This window comes from Rhinolophus sinicus, linkage group LG02 (genome assembly GCF_036562045.2).
Source record: "Rhinolophus sinicus isolate RSC01 linkage group LG02, ASM3656204v1, whole genome shotgun sequence".
NCBI lineage: Eukaryota > Metazoa > Chordata > Mammalia > Chiroptera > Rhinolophidae > Rhinolophus > Rhinolophus sinicus.
Window position 1 is genome coordinate 72596082 of NC_133752.1, and position 20622 is coordinate 72616703.

Consider the following 20622-nt stretch of genomic DNA (forward strand, 5'->3'; position numbering starts at 1 on the left):
CAATTCTCTAGAGTGTTTATTTTTAGCTCAGTATAATGGAGGAGGGAACTGAGGCTGCTGAGAGGGAAATGATTTATCCAAGATCATAAAGCTAATCAGTAGCAGGGCCAGTACTAGAGACTGGGTGTCCTGCTTTCAAGACCCAGGTCTGTCCTCTCTAGTACCATGTAGGTAAGTAGCACCTTTATATCATTCTTGATGGCCATTTATCCCTAAAAAGAGCAATCTATGTTTCAAAATAGATTGTCAAAGAACACTCACACCAAAAGACAAAATGTGTGGAAAGCAATTCAGAGTTATGCAAAACGACTTTAAAAATTGTTAGACAGTCATTTCTGGGATTAACTAAAGGAAATAAATCAAACATATTAAAAGCTATTTGGCCAAAGTTAGTTATTACAACATTATTTATGACAGGAGAAAGGAAGGAAGGAAGGAAGGAAGGAAGGAAGGAAGGAAGGAAGGAAGGAAGGAAGGAAGGAAGGAAGGAAGCTAGTATCTATCAAAAGAGATGACTAAATAAATCATATTTCAGCAAATTGGTGAATTATCATACTGTTAAGATAATTAGGAAGAGTAAAAACAATGTGCAAAACGTTCAAAGTAATTTTAGCTGGGAAAAGCTGGAAGAGAACACAGAACTATGTGCTGTGATTGTGGAGGTTTATAGTTAATTTTTTTTAATAGTTTTTATTTGATACTTTATTAAATCACTTTAACAATAAACAAGTTTATAGTTCACATGAAGATATTTTGGCCAAAGTGTGACTAAAATCATGCACAGATTTGGAAATTAACTTTTGACAAATGATTGGAGGTTCCTTAATATAGACACGGATAACATGCTGGGTTTGCTTATCTGTCTTCCACCCATGCCTTCCACAAGTGTCCTGCCATGTCTTCCTGACCTCTAATCCCTTCTTCATTTTTGTTTCTAAAGTTATGCCAGCTATCTTATTTGCCTCCTATCATCCATTGAACTTATCTGAGTCTGGATATCCAGGGGCATCAAAGGGAACTGCTACACTAGACTAGCAGCTGTCTCTCATGACATGAGCCCCTGATAGCTGGCTCAAAACGAAAAAGCGGCTAACTTCCCCTTTAAGCTACTGAATCTAAAGAACAAAGGTTGAAGCTCCCTTAAATCAATCATTCCAAAGGTAGATGGCCTTGTACAGATAGAGGGTAACCTTGGAAAATCCCAGAATAACTATTGTGCAAGGTTGCAGGGCCCAGGTTGCATTCCCCTACCAATCCCAGTTTAGTTTTCCCAACAGCCCTCCTTTATGAGCATCAGACCAAAGGACATATGTAGCTATCCCTGTTTCATCAAGATCTATGTCAAATTCACTATCTCTGACTAATACTTTTTACCTTGTTACTTAGCAAACAGGATCAAGTTATAACTATAAGCACCACCCAAAGAATCTCCCCCACATTCTCTACATGAGAATGGAGGGCTGTCTTCAGCCCAGAGCAGATAACCCTCGATACCTTGATAGCCTATGCAAATAGTAGCAAAGGTGAAAGAAACACTGTGAAACACGAAGGTCACCTTGAGGCATGACCATATGTATGTGTGTGTGTGTGTGTGTGTGTGTGTGTGTGTGTATATATATATATATATATATATATATATATATATATATATGTATAGATATATATATAGATATATATATATATATATATATATATATATCCAGAAAACTTGCTTGGGAAGGTATTGCAAAAGTATGTCTGTTGTTTTCTAAGCTGTCCTGTTGCTCACTAAAATGCTGATGCAACAAAGACTTTATCATAACTTAGGTCATCTTTCATATAATTACTGAAATATGCAACAGAACGTCTACTTTAAAGAAATTCCCCCAACACCACCCCACCTTTCTTTTTCCTATTAGGGCTAGTTCACTGCTAGTAGGACTGGTTTAATGAAATTTTACTGATTCCATCTCACTCTCCCTTTAGTGTCTGATGGCATCATATTTGCAAGGCAGCTAGTTTCTGGCTCAGAATCCTACATGTGTTCAGAGCTTTACAGTTTATACATTGAAGGTGCGCAATAGCCCTGAAGAGACGTACTGATCACTGAGGTTTTTGGTGGATGAAAGCACTAGGGATTAAGAGATCGATTAGAATAAAGCAAAGAATGCCCCTTTTGAATTCTGGTAAAGCCTGACAGCTTTTGTTTCAAATCAGAAAAAAAGGTGGTTCTCCAGACTTTAGATTGTAATTCCAGGCCCAGAAAAGCCCAGAAACAGTGGCTAAGGCCACTTAAGGTGGAGTCTGTCCCTGGCTCCCAGAAGCTGGAACCTAAGGTTGGAGACAGGGGAGGAAGCTACAGTCTGAACAACTTGTCTGAGAGGAGAGCATTCTTAAGGATGCTTGGGAACATTTGGGCGCTAAATGGTTCCAGGATTTCCAGTGAAAACCAAGGAAGACCAGGTAGACAGAGGGGTAATACCTCGAGGCATCTACTTCAGAAAAATCTTTCAGGGAATGATTTAAATTAGCTCTTCTTGCATAAAGCAAAGAGGCACCAGTTTTGGAATCCTCACCCCTTATATTAATGCCTACCTTTCCCCACTCTATCCGGATTTATGGAACATTTTTGGTGTCCACGGGCTCTATTAAGTTTGAACCATTGTACATATTTGATTGTTATTGACCTACAAAAAGGCACTTTCAGATAATTCAATCCAATATAAAGCATCTCTAATGAGCAAAAGGAAGTTAAGGAACAAAACTGAAAGCAGACATTGTGGGTTAAAAGTAAGGGTTTGTACGCTTGTTTCAGAAACAGCCAAATAGAGGAGAAATTGGGAAACCTGGGAAGAGGCAAGCAAGTCAATGGCGGAGGGAAAGAGCGATGGACACAGATAAAGGATAATTTTATGACTGGCACTTGTAATGTGGGCTTGGGCATTTCACTGGCCTAGAGTCCTGCACTGGAGATCTTCACGTTTGCTTCTCCTTCTGATATAGCTCATGGCTCTTTACAGAACCGTGCCTTTTGGCTTTTCATTATTTTTCATTTCATGTTTTATTTTATGCCATTTTATATGTTTCTTGTTCACCCAGTTCAGTCTCATTTCCCCAATAAGATTATTGGCTCCTGAGGGCAAGTTCCTCTGACACTTATTTCAGCCTCTCAAGTCCGGCAAGATAGGCACTGAGTTAGCACTCATACCTATTACATAGACTGGACACCAATCACGAGGCTCTGCTATAAGAGCTCAACCAGAAATGTAAACTCCGGGAGGACCAATAATAGTAACCTAGGCAGCAGCTCCTCGGTGTTCTATTCTGTGCTACATACTTAATATATACATTAGCTCCACATCTAACAACAATTTTTCCAAGGGCATTTTTTTTAACTTCATTTTACAGCAGAGAATACTAAGACATTTCAGAAAGGTTAAGTGACTTATCTAAGGCCACACAGTAAGTACCTGATCCTCAAGCCCAAGTGTGCTGACCTCAAGGCCCACACTCTTTCCACTGGTTTTCTACGTTGTGCATGCCTGCCACCCATTTATAATAGTAACAATAGCTAAGGCTTATACTGAGGTTACTTTTTACCAGGAAGTGTTCTAAGGCCCATTATATGCACTAATTCATTCACTCCTCACAAGCCTAGGAGATGGACTCTATTATTATCCATTTAAAGCCTGCATTGTCCTGAACTTCTAAATTAGGTCCAAAAGGAGATTCTGTAGAACAACAAAAGATCACTGCTCCGTGTCTTTTTATCCGGAGAAAGAAACCCTATAATACACATAGTAGCTCACATTCACCCAGCCTCAAGAGGGCCCAGCAAAGGAGCCAGACAAAAGAGAAGTAAGATGGAGCTTGGACCAGGGCAATCTGCTTGCCCCTCAGCAATCCTGTAGAAGAAGCTTTAGGTTGGAGACACAGGGAAGTGGACAGAGAGTCGAATTTGAGGTCATCAGGGCTCGCTGGCAGCTTCTCCCTGCATCTCCCTGTGCTTCATGAATTTGTTCATAGAAAGACCTTCAACCAGCCAAGTCACAACCCTTGTAAGGACAATAAAGATTAATAATATTTTCTTCTTCTTAGGCTCATTCGAAAGCTTGGCATAACTACAATACAAATTTCCGCCCACATCAGAAGGGTTGGTTATCGATCACGTTGGGATCCCACTGGATTGAACCAAACAGATCAGAAAACATGACAGATATACTCAAGTGCCAACAGTCCATGGTTTCCGTGCTCGGGTGGTTTGCCAACCCTATCCATGGGGATGGTGACTATCCAGAGATGATGAAAAAGGAGTTGCTCTCCATTCTGCCCCCTTTTTCTGAAGCAGAGAAGGACGAGGTGAGGGGCACAGCTGACTTCTTTGCCTTTTCCTTTGGACCCAACAATTTCAAGCCCCAGAATACCATGGATAAAATGGGACAAAATGTGTCACTCAATTTAAGAGAAGTGCTGAACTGGATTAAACTGGAATACGGCAACCCCCGAATCTTAATTACTGAGAATGGCTGGTTCACAGACAGTCATGTGGAAACAGAAGATACCACAGCAATCTACATGATGAAGAATTTCCTCAACCAGGTTCTGCAAGGTTGGTTGCATATTGGCTCAATTTAAAAAATTAAATCAATGAAATATGCTATAGCATATTTAAAGTCACCTTTGAATATATGGTTGCTGTTGTTGGTGTTGGATTTTTGTATTGTCCAATGTTGACAGAATTTTTTAATGTTACTCTCATGTCCTTTTCTGGTAAGTTTGAGAGAAAAGTAATTTCAGAGTGTAGATACATCCTTAATGGGCAATAAGATGCTGTCTCATTCTTTTAAAAGGACGTAATACTAAAAGAGTTATGTCCAAAGTTTTCTAGCAGTAGTACTTTAAGATGTTGAAAGCTTTTTTTGAAATTGTCTCCTTTCACCTTATTACATGACTAAATGATTAAAAAAAGAAAAGTCTGAAGACAAAGAAGGAGCTGTGAATGGCAAAGATGAATAACTTCTATTGCTCCTGGATATTGTTCTGACCCCTACTTATTCCCTCATTCCTTTTCCATTACTCAAGGAGTGATATCTACAGGTGACTGTTATATGGCGATGGAAGGAGAACTGACTCTGGGTGGTAAACACACAATGTGATATATAGATGATGTATTACAGAATTGTACACTTGAAACGTATGTAACTTTACTAATAATTGGCACCCCAATAAACTTGAATTTAAAATATAAATAAATAATGGAGCAGAAGACACGCTCAAATTATGATGGTTCTATCTATAGAGTTGGGCTCCATTTCATGCAAATATAAAGGAGTTGTTGGTGGATCCTTCTAAAACTCTGTGCTCTCTTTAAAAGCCACAAGCCTGGAGGAAAATCCTAGGTTCTGCAGTACAGAGTGCTCAGGAAGGGTCCTCAAGGAGAGCAAGATCCTGCTGCCCAAGCTGCAGGAAGGAGTAGCATGAAACAGAGCCATACCCAGCCACAGGGCAAGACATATGGGGGATGGAGGGAGGGCTTCCAGAGCAGAGGGCCTGGGCCACATGCCATTTACTTGAGCAGAAAGGTGTCATCTCCCAGGTGTTACCATTCCACCTCTCCTCAGCATCCTATAACACCAAAGGAACTAGAACCAAGGCCTGTTAAAGTGTATATATCTCACAGGAATCTCTTGGCATGGATTTTCTCTCTTTTAGGAAAAGAGTATCAGTGATAAAACCCCAAAAATACAGAAGTGAGGCATTTCTATGAGAGAAATAAAACTTTTAGGAAAGAGAAATGGTTCATGATTGACTTGGGTAATTGTTTCTTTTAAAGTTGCTGTTGATTTTCGTGTTTTATTTTTTTACCCAATTCCTAAAAGTTATTGAATCAGAGTTTTCAAGCAAGAAAGGTCCCAAGACATCATCGTTTCCAATCTTTTCTGTTTACAAATGAGGAAACTAAAGTTAAGAAACTTGCCCAATAGCACCCTCCCACCTTCTGCCCCTCAGCCCAGTGAGTGCTTGTTCTCTTACATCATTGTACTTCTTTCTCCTCCTTATATTTACACTCATTTGTGTTAATTCTCAAAGCTGGTGCTTGTGTCCCTGAAGGGTAGTTTCATAGAAGATAGTCTGTCCACAAACAGGAACCAACCCAAGCTTGAAATGAGAAACCCTTGGTCATGAGCAAACATTTGGTCCCAAAGAGTTCTGGAAATTACCATGCCCTCTGACAAAGATTTGCACACTAAATCTCAGGAATATTTTTAGTTTAATCCTTTAACTGTGTCATTCACTTGTTGGGGGGGGGGCGGGGGCATTCTAGATGAAAATAACCGCCACTTTTCAGCTATAACCATGAAATTTCTATTTGATGTGATGGGCCTACAAATTAGGCAAAAGGTTGGTTTCACAATATACTGTCCCCTGGAATGTTGTTAGTGAAGTCATAAACATGAACTAGCATGTTTCGGCCTCCAAACATCTCTGCTTTTTTCCCTCTATGCAGCAATACGGTTTGATGAAATACAAGTGTTTGGTTACACTGCCTGGTCTCTCCTGGATGGCTTTGAATGGCAGGATGCTTACACCACTCGCCGAGGATTATTTTATGTGGATTTTAATAGTGAACAAAAAGAAAGAAAGCCCAAGTCTTCAGCACATTATTATAAACAGATCATACAAGAAAATGGTTTTACTTTCAAAGAGTCCACACCAGATGTGCAGGGTCAGTTTCCCTGCAACTTCTCCTGGGGTGTCACTGACTCTGTCCTTATGGTAAGTGGCGACTTACAAATTTACTATAAAGTGGGGCAAATAGTGCACAATATTTTATTTCATGGACTCAGTGACAGCTAAGAGAGCTGTCAGACAATTTCACATGCCGTGATAACTTGGAGGTTATGAAGGGAAGTTGGGGAAAGAGGAAGGAAGAGGAAGAGAAGAATTAACGCTTACTGAGAGCTTTTCATGTGCCAGAACTCATGATGGAGACCTTGGTGATGGAGACGAAGAGGCCGCCCTCAGGGAGCACACAGTCCAGAGGGAACTTACAGTCATTTTTGTGAGAGGCACTTGTTAGTAGTGTCAAAATTACAGGAAAAAAATTTCAGATTTTTGTTTTGCCAAAAGTAAATCATTAGTGGGCCTTTAAGTGATTCCTGTTGTTTGATGGATTTGGGTAATTTGCCTGATGAGGTCTCTGTATCCCGGGGGGGAGGAGAGGGTGTCTCCATACATGTCTCATTCCTCAACTTCTTCAGATATTTATTCAAATGTCATGTTCTCAAAAATGCTTCCCTCCACTCCAAAAATATCATAACCCCATCAGTATCACTTCTCATCCCACTTTCCTGCTTTATTTTTCTATATAGCATTCATCACTATCTAACATACATGTACTTTACACATTCTTCTATTTCTCCAGGTTATACTTATTGATATAATTGATATACAGCACTGTATAAGTATAAAGTATACAACGTGTTGTTTTGTTACACTTATATATCACCAAAAAATTACCAACATAGTACTAGCTACCTCCTCCATACTGTCACAAAATTCCCATTTCTTCCTTGTGGAGAAAACATTTAAGATCTACTCTCTTAGCAACTTTCGAGTATATAATACAGTATTATTAGCTATAATTACCATGCTGTACATTAGAGTCCCAGAACTTGTTTTTTGGTTTTTTTTTAACTTTTATTTATTTAAGTGTGTTTTTCCAGGACCCATCAGCACCAAGTCAAGGAGTTGTTTCAGTCTGGTTGTGGAGGGCGCAGGTCACAGTGGCCCATGTGGAGATCGAACCAGCAACCTTGTTGTTAAGAGCACTGCGCTCTAACCAGCTGAGATAACCAGCCACCCCAGAACTTGTTAATTTTATAACTGGAAGTTTACACCCTTTGACCAATATCTCCCCATTTTTCTAGAGTTCCAGCCCTTGGTAACCATTTCACGCATTTTTCTTATTTATCACCTGTCTTCCCTGTTAGAATGCACACTTTCTCCACAAAAAAGTGGAGATGCTACAGGCTTTGCTGCCTGCTATATACCTTTCTAGAGCAGTGTCAGGCACATGGTAAGTGCTCAGTGTGTAGTGAATGAATAAGGTAAACTTTAGAGCCAGTGAGACCCTACGGATCCTCTATTCCAAATCCTTCGTTTTATAGATGAGCAAAGTGAGATGCATCAATTAATAATTGAGACCTAAGTGACTTGCCCAGCGTAACAGGCAAAACTGTAAGAGGCAACCCTCAAGCCTCCAGATGCACAGTGCTCTTTCCAAAATAATAGCATAAGCCCATATTATGTGCCAACCATTTAACTGCTGTATGCACGCACATTCTCTCTGGCTAGTCTTAAAACCCTCATTTTACAGGCAAGGAAACTGAAGTTTAGGGAGGTTCCATAATTTGTCCAGGTGACCCAAATTTGTCTGTCTCCTGATCACTATGCTAGAAGACCTCACAGTACGACACTATTGCCTGTATTTGAGAAGCATATGGAAAACAACAAGATGTACAAAGGATGGGACCAGACCAAAGGGCTCAAACCTTGACTGGGCAAAGTTCACAGGTTACGAATTTCAACCCCTGTCGATATTTAAACAAGACTTTAGTAAAGGCTCAGGATGATAAAAGGGGAAAAGATACAGACAGTAATATAAACACAGTGACTCACCTTCAGTTCGTGTCCCCTACAGAGCCACCTACTTCATTCCTATCTCCCCCTCCACACGGCATGGGCAGGCAGCCATCTTTTCCCTCCCACTTCAAGTAGGTTTATATTTTCCAAAATTCCAGACCATGTCATGGAGGGTGTCATGTGAGGTCTCTGGTCCCGCTCCTCACATAAGACTGCAGGACACGGTGAGGCCAAAAAGGAACACCCACGGAGCCATAGGTAGGGGAGTCATACCACTATAGTCTTGCTGGTGGCTGGGTTGGAGACACAGGAGGCAGGAGCCACACGATCCGCAACCTGCCATCCGCTTCTCTGACAACCAACCTCACGTGCTAACTGCAATCCGCTCTTGCTAGCTCAGCCACCATCTTCTTGCTAGCCCGCATTTGCTGCTAGCATAGCCACAGCAGTTATATTAGTGGCCAATGGCTCACCGGTTACAGCTGATGGCCAACCAGCCACAGCTGATGGCCATCCAATCCTAGTTGATGGCCATTTACTACCTGAGCCAGCACCTTTCCACGTGAGGCCGAGAGCCTGGAAACTGCACTTTGGGGCTCTGTCCCCACACCAGCAAAAGAGAGATCAGGAGAGACAACTGTTCCTGCCTGTGCATGACCCAACTTGCAAGTTCCTGCTTCATTTGAAGACCTCCATCTGTTCCCCATCGACTGACGGCGTGAATGTCTGCCCCATTCTGAGGACTGTTCTCCGACGCTGAGTAGGAGCAAAGGCTGATCACTGGGGTCAGGGGAAAGAAATTCTGTATTCAACCAGGTCTGGGTTTCATGTTCACACCTGCAGCCCAGCAAGGAGTCAGCTCCCCTTGAAGTTGGACTAAGAATGAGGATGAATGGTTTGCCAAGAAAAAATAGGATGCTTTATGAAAATCAGCGGGAGGATGTATGTATAGGTGATGTGTAGGCAAAACCTAGATGTCCTCTATAAGAAGGCTGACAAAGTGAAAGTAACACATTAAAAATATTACTATGCCGACCTATACATACCCCCATCTTATTTTCCCCCAAGCTCTTACCATTCTTTCCTCCTCTGAATATTGTTTTGAAAATTTTCGAACTCGTACAATAAACACCCATATTCCCCTCAGCAAAATTAACCAGTTGTTAACACGTTGCCACACTTGCTTTATCTCTGTTTTTTTGTTTTATGAACCATTGAAAAGTTGTAGCCCTCATTACACTTCACCCCAAAATATTTTAGCATGTGTCGCATAAGAACAAGGACATTCTCCTACCTCATTATAATAGTATCAAATTCAGGAAATTTGGTATTGATTCAATATCTAACATACAATCCATATTCAAATTTCCTTAATGTCCCAAAAGTGTCATATATATATATATATTTAAATTTGATCACAAACAAGGATCACACATTGGCTGTCATGTATCTTTAGTCTCTCTAATTCAGAACAATCGGTCCCCCAAACTCAAGGTACTGTCATTTTTGAAGAGTCTGGGCCAGTTGCTTATAGAATGTCTCATGGATTTCTCTGATAGTTCCTTTATCAGATTCAGTTAACTATTTCTGGATATACCACTACATGGATGATGTGTATTTCCCAACACATCACACAAGAAGGCACATGATGTCAGTTTGTTTCATTACTAAAATGTCAGATGAAATAGTAGCCACTAGATTTCTTGGTTAAGGTGGCATTTGCCAGATCTCCTAATTGAAAGGTACTTTTCCATTTGTAAATAAGAAGTAATTTGATGGTGCTACTTTGAGACCATATAACTATCCTGTTCCCCAACATTTCACCCAATGGTCTTAACATCGATTATGAATCTTGCTTGAATTAGTATTTTATAGATCGCAAAATGGTGAATTTCTAATTAGATTATTCCTTCTACATTTATGAGGTTTTGTTTTTTTTTTAATTTTTTAATTTAAGTATAGTTGGTATACAGTATTCTATTGGTTATATTAGGTTCAGGTGTACAATATAGTGATTCAACATTTTGTACCTTACTATGCGATCACCTCACTAAGGTGGTCTCTTCTAAATTCAGTGTGTTATAACTCACTGTTGTCATTGTTTCATTAGAACTTTTGATGTTCAAATTATCCCAAATTTGGCCAATGGGGCTCCTTCAAACTGCTCCTGTCTTTTTAAAATTTCCTTTTCAGTTTTCAAGCACTTCTTTATTTTTCTGGCACAAGCGGTACCAGCATCACCTCACTCTTTTCCTGCCCCAGACCTGGAAAAAGCCATTTCTCCAGGTAGCCCAAGACCCTTATACTAAAGAATAGAATTTTAGAACCAAGCACTGGGAACTAGGGTTGAGATCAAGGGGCATCATTTTTAACTAGATCTCTTAGCAGATTAATCACACCCACTTGCTAAGACTAATGCTTTCTGAAGGTTTTTAAAAGTAAAACAGATTTTCATTTGATCTTGCCTTACCTGATGGTCAGATTGCCCATTGTAAATATCTTTTCAATACCATGATTCTCTGATGTTTCAAAACACTGAAACTGGCTTTCTAGGCTAGGAGGATTTTACTCAAATAATTATATACAAATTTAACTTCAAGATCATCTGATCAGTGTTCTCTCAGTTTAATGTTCTAGATAACTGGTTGACAGATGGCAAGTGAGCCGTGATATGGTTTTGTAATTAGACTATGAAAGATGACACATGAGAAAACAATTAGAGGGAAAATATTTACCAAAGGTTATCATTTTTTTCCAGATGCACTTAAATTCAGCCATGGGAAGAAAAAGTACTTTAAAATAAGTTGTTTTTAAAACTCTTAGTTTCTCTTATTAATTTGAATTTAGAAATGCTTTTTTTCTTAAGCCCTCTGCTGTTTTAATTTAGACTCAAGGGCCTAGCTATGATTGCAACCAGGGAAAACTAAACCCAAGTCATGTCTACCTTGTTTGTAGAGTGCTTTAAAGTTGACAGAGCACAGCACACCTATGAGGTGGGTGAGATTGCTCCGTCACTATGTAAAGCTGCAAAGTCTGAGTTTCAAAGGGGCAGAAGTAGAACAGGAGTCCAGGGCTGTTTCCTTGGTGGACGGGGCAGGGAATGAGACACCATCAGATCTAAGAGTCAAGGTGTGCGTGTCTGGAGAATATTTTACTGTCCTTTCCACTCATAATCCAGGTACCTTGCATAAAAATGGTGTTCAGTATTCTCCTGTTGGATGAATACATGATGTGTACTCATAGGCACGTGAGTGGGGGAGAACATAATGATGCACATGTGACCATATCACTCGGACTTTTCAAATAGGAGGCATTAGGGAGTTGCATTCAGCAAATGCAAAGGGTCATTTCCTACCTGATCCCACTGGTTTCTTTTAGAAACTGTGGCTGGGTTCAACCAGCCTTCTCTAACCAAAAGTGCTGTTCTCAGTGAAATCCCTACCACTGGAATTTTAATTTTGCCTTCAATTTATGGCAGGGTTTGAAAAGTCCATCTTTCATGATTCCTTTCAATTGAGGGTACCAAGCCAATATCCTGATGCACTTGAACAGAATCACGGGAAACCCCAGGGTATGACCTAGATTTTTAGGATGAATAAACTGGAAAACAGTTTCTCAGTGTTTTCTGTAAAATGGCTTATTTTTCAAGCCAGGCCCTAGTTTCTGGTCTCCCTGGGAAATTTCACGGGCTGAGAGGGAGAATAATCCATCAGGCCTTTTCTCTGACATCTCCAGGTCAGCTGGGACACACAGGTAGGACATACGCATCATTTATTTTCTCTGTTGTCAGTAAGAGGCTCTTTTCCCTCTCTGATGATGTATGCTATACTATGTTTCCCTGAAAATGAGACCTACCCGGACCATCAGCTCTAATGCGTCTGATGGAGCAAAAATTAATATAAGACCTAGTATTACATTATATTATACCCAGTCTTATAGTAAAATAATACTGGGTCTTATATTAATTTTTGCTCCAACAGACGCATTAGAGCTGATGGTCCAGCTAGGTCTCATTTTCGAGGAAACACGGTAAGAGCCTGTCCACCAGAACAAGCTTAACCTGAATGTTCTTGTTTTTCACAGCCAGAATTGGTGGCTTCCACCCCACAGTTCACCGATCCTCACCTGTATGTGTGGAATATGACAGGCAACAGACTGTTGTACCAAGTGGAAGGAGTGAGGCTGAAAACACGGCCACGTCAATGCACGGATTTTTTCAGTATCAGAAGAACACTTGATATGTTGGCAAGAATGAAAGTCACCCACTACCGGTTTGCTCTGGACTGGCCCTCAATCCTTCCCAATGGCAACCTGTCCATAGTTAACCGACAAGCTCTGAGGTACTACAGGTGTATGGTCAGTGAGGGACTGAAGTTCAATATTTCCACAATGGTCACATTGCACTACCCGACCCACGCCCACCTAGGCCTCCCCACGCCGCTGCTGCAGAGTGGAGGATGGCTGAACCCATCGACAGCCAAGGCCTTCCAGGACTATGCCGGGCTGTGCTTCCAAGAGCTGGGAGATCTGGTGAAGCTCTGGATCACCATCAACGAGCCCAATCGGCTGAGTGACATCTACAGACGCACTAGTAATGACACCTACAGGGCCGCCCACAACCTGCTGATCGCCCACGCCCTAGCCTGGCACCTCTACGACCGGCAGTACAGGCCCGCGCAGCAGGGGGCAGTGTCGGTGTCTCTGCACGCGGACTGGGCGGAACCCGCCAACCCCTACGCGGGCTCGCACTGGCAGGCGGCCGAGCGCTTCCTGCAGTTCGAAATCGCCTGGTTTGCAGAACCCCTCTTCAAGACCGGAGACTACCCGCCGGCCATGAGGGAGTACATCGCCCTCAAGAAACAGCAAGGCCTGTCGCGCTCCACGTTGCCTCAGTTCACCAAGGAGGAAAGTAGGCTGGTCAAGGGCGCGGCCGACTTCTATGCCCTGAACCACTTCACCACCAGGTACGTGATGTACGCGCGCCAGAACAGCAGCCGCTACACCGCGGACAGGGACGTCCAGTTTCTGCAGGACATCACCTGCCTGAGCTCCCCCACCCGCCTGGCTGTGCTGCCCTGGGGGCAGCGAAAGGTGCTGAGCTGGATGCAAAGGAACTATGGAGACATGGATGTTTACATCACAGCCAATGGCATCGACGACCAATCTCTGGAAAATGATGAACTCCGAAAGTACTACTTGGAGAAATACGTTCAGGAGGCCTTGAAAGGTGAGGTTCGTGGGCCATTTCAGATACAGTGAAGCATGACATTTCCAGCTAATGTGAATAAAAAAATGAGGGGAATGGAATAGGCTCATTAGTGACAGTGTCAGCTTATTAGGAAAATTTGGCAAGTATAGAAAAGTATTAGAAAGAGAGAGAGAGAGAGAGAGAGAGAGAGAGAGAGAGAGAGAGAGAGAGAGAGAGAGAAAGGAAGGAAGAAAATAATCACCCAAAATCTGACTCCCCCAAACACCTAGACTTGTGCTTGCTAGACATTTTTAATGCAACTGAGCTCATGCCATAGTAGTCTTGTATCCAACATTTTCTCAATATCACATTTTAATGTATTCCATGTTCCTTGTTAACATTATTTTAATGATTACTTAATATCTCATTATATGGCCATGTCTCCATCTATTTAACCATTCCTCTAATGTTTAATATTTAGATTTCTTTTTTTAACTACTAAAAAATTAGGTATCTTTGTACACAAGTATAAATCTTTGTCTTCATTTCTGATTATCTCCTTAGGATGGATTAACCAATATGGAATTATTAGTCAAACATTATAAACAGCAGTGTTTAAGAGTACTTATCTCATATACTCTTCCCACCATTGGCTATTATCATTCTTTAAATCTTAATTTTAAATGTTCCTGATTGATTTGTTGAAGCAGCAAAAAGTTCCCAGAAATTTACTCATTTAACAATACTCATTGATCATCTAATATGGGCAAAAATTGTCCTGGGCACTATAATTACCACTGAACAAAATAATTACTACTGTCCTTATGGAGCTTATATTTTTATGGATTAAGAGTCAACAAACAGATAAGATATAGTGTGTCAGAAGTGAAAAGGTCTATAGAAATAAAATAGAGCAGGGAAGAGGGTCCCCAGGGGTGGGAGAAAGGAAAGTGATTACAACTCTAAATAGAGTGGTTAGGGAAGTCTTCAAAGATCTGGAGCGGTGACGCAGCAAACCAATGCAGTTATTTGGAAACAGTGTTCCAGGTGAGGGAATACCAAATGCAGAAACCCTGATGTGGAGCATGCCTGGCCTGTGTGAGGATAAGGAAGGATGTCAGAGTGTAGAGAAGAATGAGCAAGGGGGGAAGTAAAGAAAAGATGAGGCCAGGGAGGTAAAGGAAGAGGCAGGTCAGGAATTCTGGGTCTCACACTAAGTGAAATAGAAAGGTTCTGGAAGGTTTTTAAAAGAAGGGTGACATGATCTAACTTAGCACTTTAAAATAATCACTCTGGCTGCTCTTTTGTAAATACATTATGTCAAACCAAACCTTTCATGGCTGAAAGCTCTTCTGAAAGGGTTTCTTGAGCCATATGCTGGCCAGAAAAAGGACAGATCGTGGGGCATGCAGCCTGAACCACCACCAGCAGTGCTACATGGAAAAGACAGACATGTCCACCACCTTGGAGCTGACTGAGATTTTTATACAGTGGGTTTGAGGGAAGAAAGATGTAAATTGTTTTGAATTTACATTGGCTATAGATAAACGAGGGTGCGAAAGTGAAGTGGAGACAGTTATGGGATTAGGTGCATAGTCCGTAAGGAAGTATTTGATGCTTCTGGATTGGTTGTGGACAACAATCCAGAAAGTTCATATATAAGCAAGATGCGGTGGAGTCTGGCGATCGGCATCCCTTTTTAGATAAGAGCTGAACTAGCCACCTGGAATTTGATTCAAAGTTTCAATATACATTTAGGAATGTGAGCAATCTTTGGTTGGTTTTGGCTTTGTTAGCTGACCAAACTCCTTGTCTCTTCTTCCCATTGTCCAGATGTAATTTAATTTAGAATATCTCAAAATTTTACTCTTGTCAACTGTAAAGGAGCAAAACAGAAACGGTGATTGTACTAGTCTACTCGTAGGTAACAGATAATGGTGGGTTGGATCAGGTTATTAAAAGTGGAGATGGTAAGTTTGCAAGTCTTTGCTTGGGACACGTATGCCTCAGTTAATGTCAGAGACCAGTGACGAGTGCAGGATTGAAGACAGCTCAGAATGAGTGGGGAGCGGGGTGGGCAGACACTGATTTTTACTATACAAGCATGGACGCACTCGGAACAAGTCCGAGCTCCCGAGATAGGGCTGCTCGGGCCCGGACAGCCTCCATCCCCAGCGAAAGAGGTACCTGACTAGTCTTCCTGAGAGTCCCACCCGGTGCTTCCTTCCTGGTGACGCTGAGCCCCAGGCCTTGAGTGGCGCAAAGCCAGCCTTACCTGCGCCTTGACAGGAGAGCCCAAGCTGGAGTGGTTATAGGACTGTCCCTCGGCCAGGGAGACGCTGTGGCAGCAGGAGGATGACACCTCGTAGTGAGCGTTGAAGCAAACATCACTGACCGTGTTGTTCTCAAAGCCAGGGCGAGGGGCTGAGGGGCAGAGCTGGGTAGGCACGCGGTCACCGCTTGTCCGCCGCGGCCGCCTGCTCCGTCCCGGCTTCTCCGCTACCCGCTGCAGTTGTGGTTGGAGCACAAGCCGCAGCGTTTTTATAACAGCGTGTTATGACTAAGCCCAGCGACGTCACGGCGCAACCATTGCGGACATTGGAGGGGTGGCGAACGACCTTCTGCGGCCTCCTTGCCGCGTTTGCCGCGTCCTTACCACCTCCGCCACCCCCATAGTTCCATGCCCCGTCTTGTGGTTTCTTTTTCTTATGAGTGTTTAGCAATCTGGCTCTTAGGGATGTCGTGGATCGCGACTTTGGAGATAGTTCACCCCAGACTGCAATAGTACTGGAAATTGAAGCCTCTTCCTAACATGGATATCCTGTGCAGGGGGGAGGTACTGATGCGAACTGCTCGCCCGCGGCAGTCTTTTTCCTTAGAAAACAAAAATTTGAAATACCCACCCTCGTAGTAAAGCAGGTTATCGTATTCTCTTATTTTGGATTCCCCCACTTTCTGCTTCCAAATGCAGTTACAGTCCTGGTATTGCTTGAGCCCCGGGGCGCGGGGCTTGGGATGAGGGTCTGCTTGTACAGTTGGCGCGGAGGTAAGTCTAGAATTGGAAATGGGGTGGGGGTGCAGTCCTTTGCCAGCCAAGGCCTAAGCCCTCAGGACTGTTTCTCGTGTACCTGAGCCTCAGCACTGTTCCCTGGTTCCTACGCACTGGTTAAAAGGCGTCCCCCCACCTCCCCCGCACCCCGGGAGAAAGGGTCTGCGTCGAACGTCGCAAACCTTCGCTCGCGTTCTCCGCCTTTCCGGCCTCCGCACCCCGGCCAGGGGCCCTGCTTCGCCACATGGGGCAGACCCTCATCCCCAGCCCCAAGCCCCAGGCTCAAGCAATACTAGGACTGTAACTACGTTTGGAACCAGAAAGTTGGGGAATCCAAAGTAAGAATACAATAAGCTTACTTTATCTACGACGACGCTGGGTATTTTAAATTTTCATTTTTAAGGAAAAAAGGCTCATTTTTCCCGCTAGGGCATATATGATATTAGTGCTGCTGTCAAATTCCTTAGACACTAGCCAAAAAACATTGTGCAGAGAAGATGGTGAGAAGTGGCTAGATTCTGAATATAGTTTGAAGATAAAGTCAACAGGATTGCGTGTGGGGTGTGAGATAAAAGTGAAAAATGATTCCAAGGTTTTGGTTTAAATAAAAGGATGAAGTGGCCATTTACCAGGTTGGGGGAGACTGGTAGGCACAGGCTTTTGGAAGAGTTGTTTTGGTGTTGCACAGGTGGTCTGAGATGTCCATTAGAGAGCCAATTAGATGCCAAGTAGGCTAATAGATACAAGAGTCTCAGGTTCAGAGGAGAGGTCTGGGGCTGAGATACAAATTTGGGACTCAAGAGCAAATGGATTTTTAAAAATAGGGCTCAATGAAATCGCTGAGGGAGCAACCATAGAGAAGGGGCAGAGTCCTAGGACACTTCAAACTTCAGAGGTCGGAGATGAGAAATCAGTAAGAGACTGAACAGGAGCTAGTCCTGTGAAAGGTAACTAGAGGATGTGTAATCAAGGGAGGTGAGTGCTTTTAAGATACCAGAAGTTACAGCATGTTTAGTCAGTAGGCGGGTAGATGTGATTGTGAGAGATTGGAGAAGTGCCCTGAGTGCTTGTTTTTCAGTGAAGTAGGAAGGTCATCACTTTAAAGCAAGGATGACAAAGGAGGTGCTGTAAGTTTGAGGACATAGAAAAGATGAAAACAGGACAGAGTGAGTGATTTGGGGAAACCAAGTGCGGTTATTGGCAGCACCAAGGGCACATCTGAGGTTTGGAAGCAGACCAAATAAGCAAGATTTTCCTGCTGTGACCCTATGATCAAAAGTGACAGTCCTTTGACCTTCATACCTCTAATTCTTAAATTTGCTCCCCCCCCCCGGATATTTTTATATTATATATGCATCAAAGTAAGACTTCAAAATTTAAACTTAAATTATTACACATATTTTCACCTTAATATCAATTATAGAAGAATGTCAAAAAGCCCTTTAAGGAAAATCACTTATGGACATGTTTACCTTGTTTCAATGAAAACATTTCTTTTTCAAAGATATTTTATAGTTGTGATTGATAATGTTCATTTCTGATATTTTTCAGCATACCTGATTGATAAAGTCAAAATCAAAGGCTATTATGCATTCAAACTGACTGAAGAAAAATCTAAGCGCAAATTTGGATTCTTCACATCTGATTTCAAAGCAAAGTCCTCAATTCAGTTTTACAACCACCTCATCAACAACAGTGGCTTCCCCTCTGAGAACAGCAGTCATATATGCAGCCAGATGCAAGTAAACACGGAGTGCACTGGCTGCTTATTTTTTGCGCATAAGACACCACTGATATTCTTTAGTTGTTGCTTCTTCTCCACCCTGGTTCTACTTTTATCAATTGTCATTTTTCATAAGCGAAAGAGAAGAACATTTTGGAAAACAAACTTACAACATATACCATTAGAGGAAACCCACACGAAAGTTCTTAGCTAAACTGACCCTATTTCTGTTTGCATGACAAAGTTTCAAAATTCACTCTGGTTCCATACACCAGTGACTCAAAAGATATGCCTATATCGTAGAAGACGGTTTGTGGTAGCCCAGGTCATGACAATGTCTCTGCTGTGTGCTTCAAATGAATCTTCCCTTAGGTGTTTACTGTTGACGACAGTGAATTCTTGGATATAAAGATAAAGGCTAGTAGACAGGTAACTATAAGGATTATGATACATTACTTCATGACGTCTGATGAGCTGTTTTCCATCATTCCTCTCTAGCTATCTTTTTTTTTAAGGAGGGTGCAGCTCACAGTGGCCCATGCAGGGATCGAACCAACAACCTTGGTGTTATCAGCACCATGGTCTAACCAACAGAGCTAACCGGCCACCCCCTAGCTATCTTTTATAAATACCTATAGCTACTTAGCATAAAAGAAATTTTTGAAAAAGTGCAACTTTTTGTTATACTCCATACCAGAGATTTAAAACTCTTAACACTGGATAGTGCTATATTCTGTCACTTCTAAGAAGGTGCTTTCCCCTTTAAGACAGAGTGATTCTCAAATGGAAAGGAAAAAACACAGTAGGATAAACAGCGCTTATCTATAGCCAGTTACGGCACTCTTAGGCACATCAATCCTTTAGTTTTTCTCAGTAGAAAAAAAAATTATCAAGTATTTATAAAGCACCTAATTCTGAGGTCTTTTATCAGATCTGATTTTTTAAAAATAAGGTTAACTTCCAAAACTCACTTCATGGAAAGGTAAGAGTACTAAGATTAAAGAGAGCTAGACACAAATGCCTGTGAAGATACTATATAGCACAGATGGCTCGACCTCTCAAGGCGTAGTATGCTGCCATATCTGGACCTAGCAACTGTTGACTCTCGATGCAATTCCGAATGTTGGTCTGAATGAGTTAACTTTTTACATTGGACCTTTTGAAACTGGGATAAAGTAAATCCTTAAATCTGTACTTAGGAGTTTGACTTTCTTGAACTCTGTACTTAAGATTTGTTCAGTGAACCATTGTCAGAAATCTTGAATGTAAACGCATTTATACCGATTGTTTCTTTAGGTTAATCAACACTTAAATAACCCATTGCACACAGTAGCTAGTTACTATCCACCCTCTGCAGGAATTTAGACTTTGTTGAAAGTCAAAGAAAAACTCTTCGGTTCAAAAAGCCTTGGTAGGAAGCTACTCTAAGGCAGTTGTGATTTGTTTTCTGGGTCCACCTATTATGTCAGAAGCCTAATTTCATAGATATAAGATTCTAAGTGATAATGAATAGCAATGTTTTTCAATGATACTGTAGAGGTAACATAATTGTTCGAGTAATTGCAAACGAATGAGAAATAAATTTATTTGGCTGGCAAAATACTAAAATTTTGCTTGTTTTCTTTTTCTGTTCTCCTTGCCCCCACTGTACTCACTCCTCCAATCATAGTAGTTTCTAGGTTAGCCTTTCCAAGGAATTTTTGGTATTTTCTCTTTGAGAACTCACTAAATGGACCTGAGGCTATACAAAATTACAATAACTGGTCAACTGTTTTTAATATACTCAGTCTGACAATTAAGTTCAAGAACTTGTTGCAATGATGTTGCTAACCTTTTTAGATCATCAGAGGGATTATTCATTATAAATTTGTACCAACTGGACAGTTAACCAAGTTTACTATTTGGAAGTGCTGAAAAGTTTGCATGAAAGTTAGATAACCTGAACTTTTCATCAATTCATGGCTCTTGCATCACAAAAATGCACCAGCTCACATGGCACTGAGGGAGTTTTTAGCCAGTAAACAGTAACTGTATTAG

General features: G+C 41.7%; 2 protein-coding genes across 2 annotated transcripts in view; one reads left to right on the forward strand and one right to left on the reverse strand.

The window, feature by feature from the left end:
* The window catches only part of LOC109438012 (uncharacterized protein FAM241A), a 115545-nt gene extending 99202 nt beyond the window's left edge, over positions 1-16343 (reverse strand). Inside the window, exon 1 of the mRNA XM_074324571.1 lies at positions 16089-16343. Within this exon, the coding sequence (XP_074180672.1) occupies positions 16089-16201 (113 nt within the window). The 5' untranslated portion in view covers positions 16202-16343. The remainder of the gene's footprint in view (positions 1-16088) is intronic.
* The window catches only part of KLB (klotho beta), a 33000-nt gene extending 12807 nt beyond the window's left edge, over positions 1-20193 (forward strand). The window contains exons 2-5 of the mRNA XM_019717564.2: positions 4078-4588; positions 6488-6756; positions 12709-13852; positions 18414-20193. Coding sequence (XP_019573123.2) covers positions 4078-4588; positions 6488-6756; positions 12709-13852; positions 18414-18799 — 2310 coding nt within the window. The 3' untranslated portion in view covers positions 18800-20193. The remainder of the gene's footprint in view (positions 1-4077; positions 4589-6487; positions 6757-12708; positions 13853-18413) is intronic.
* The last annotated feature ends 429 nt before the right edge of the window (positions 20194-20622 follow it).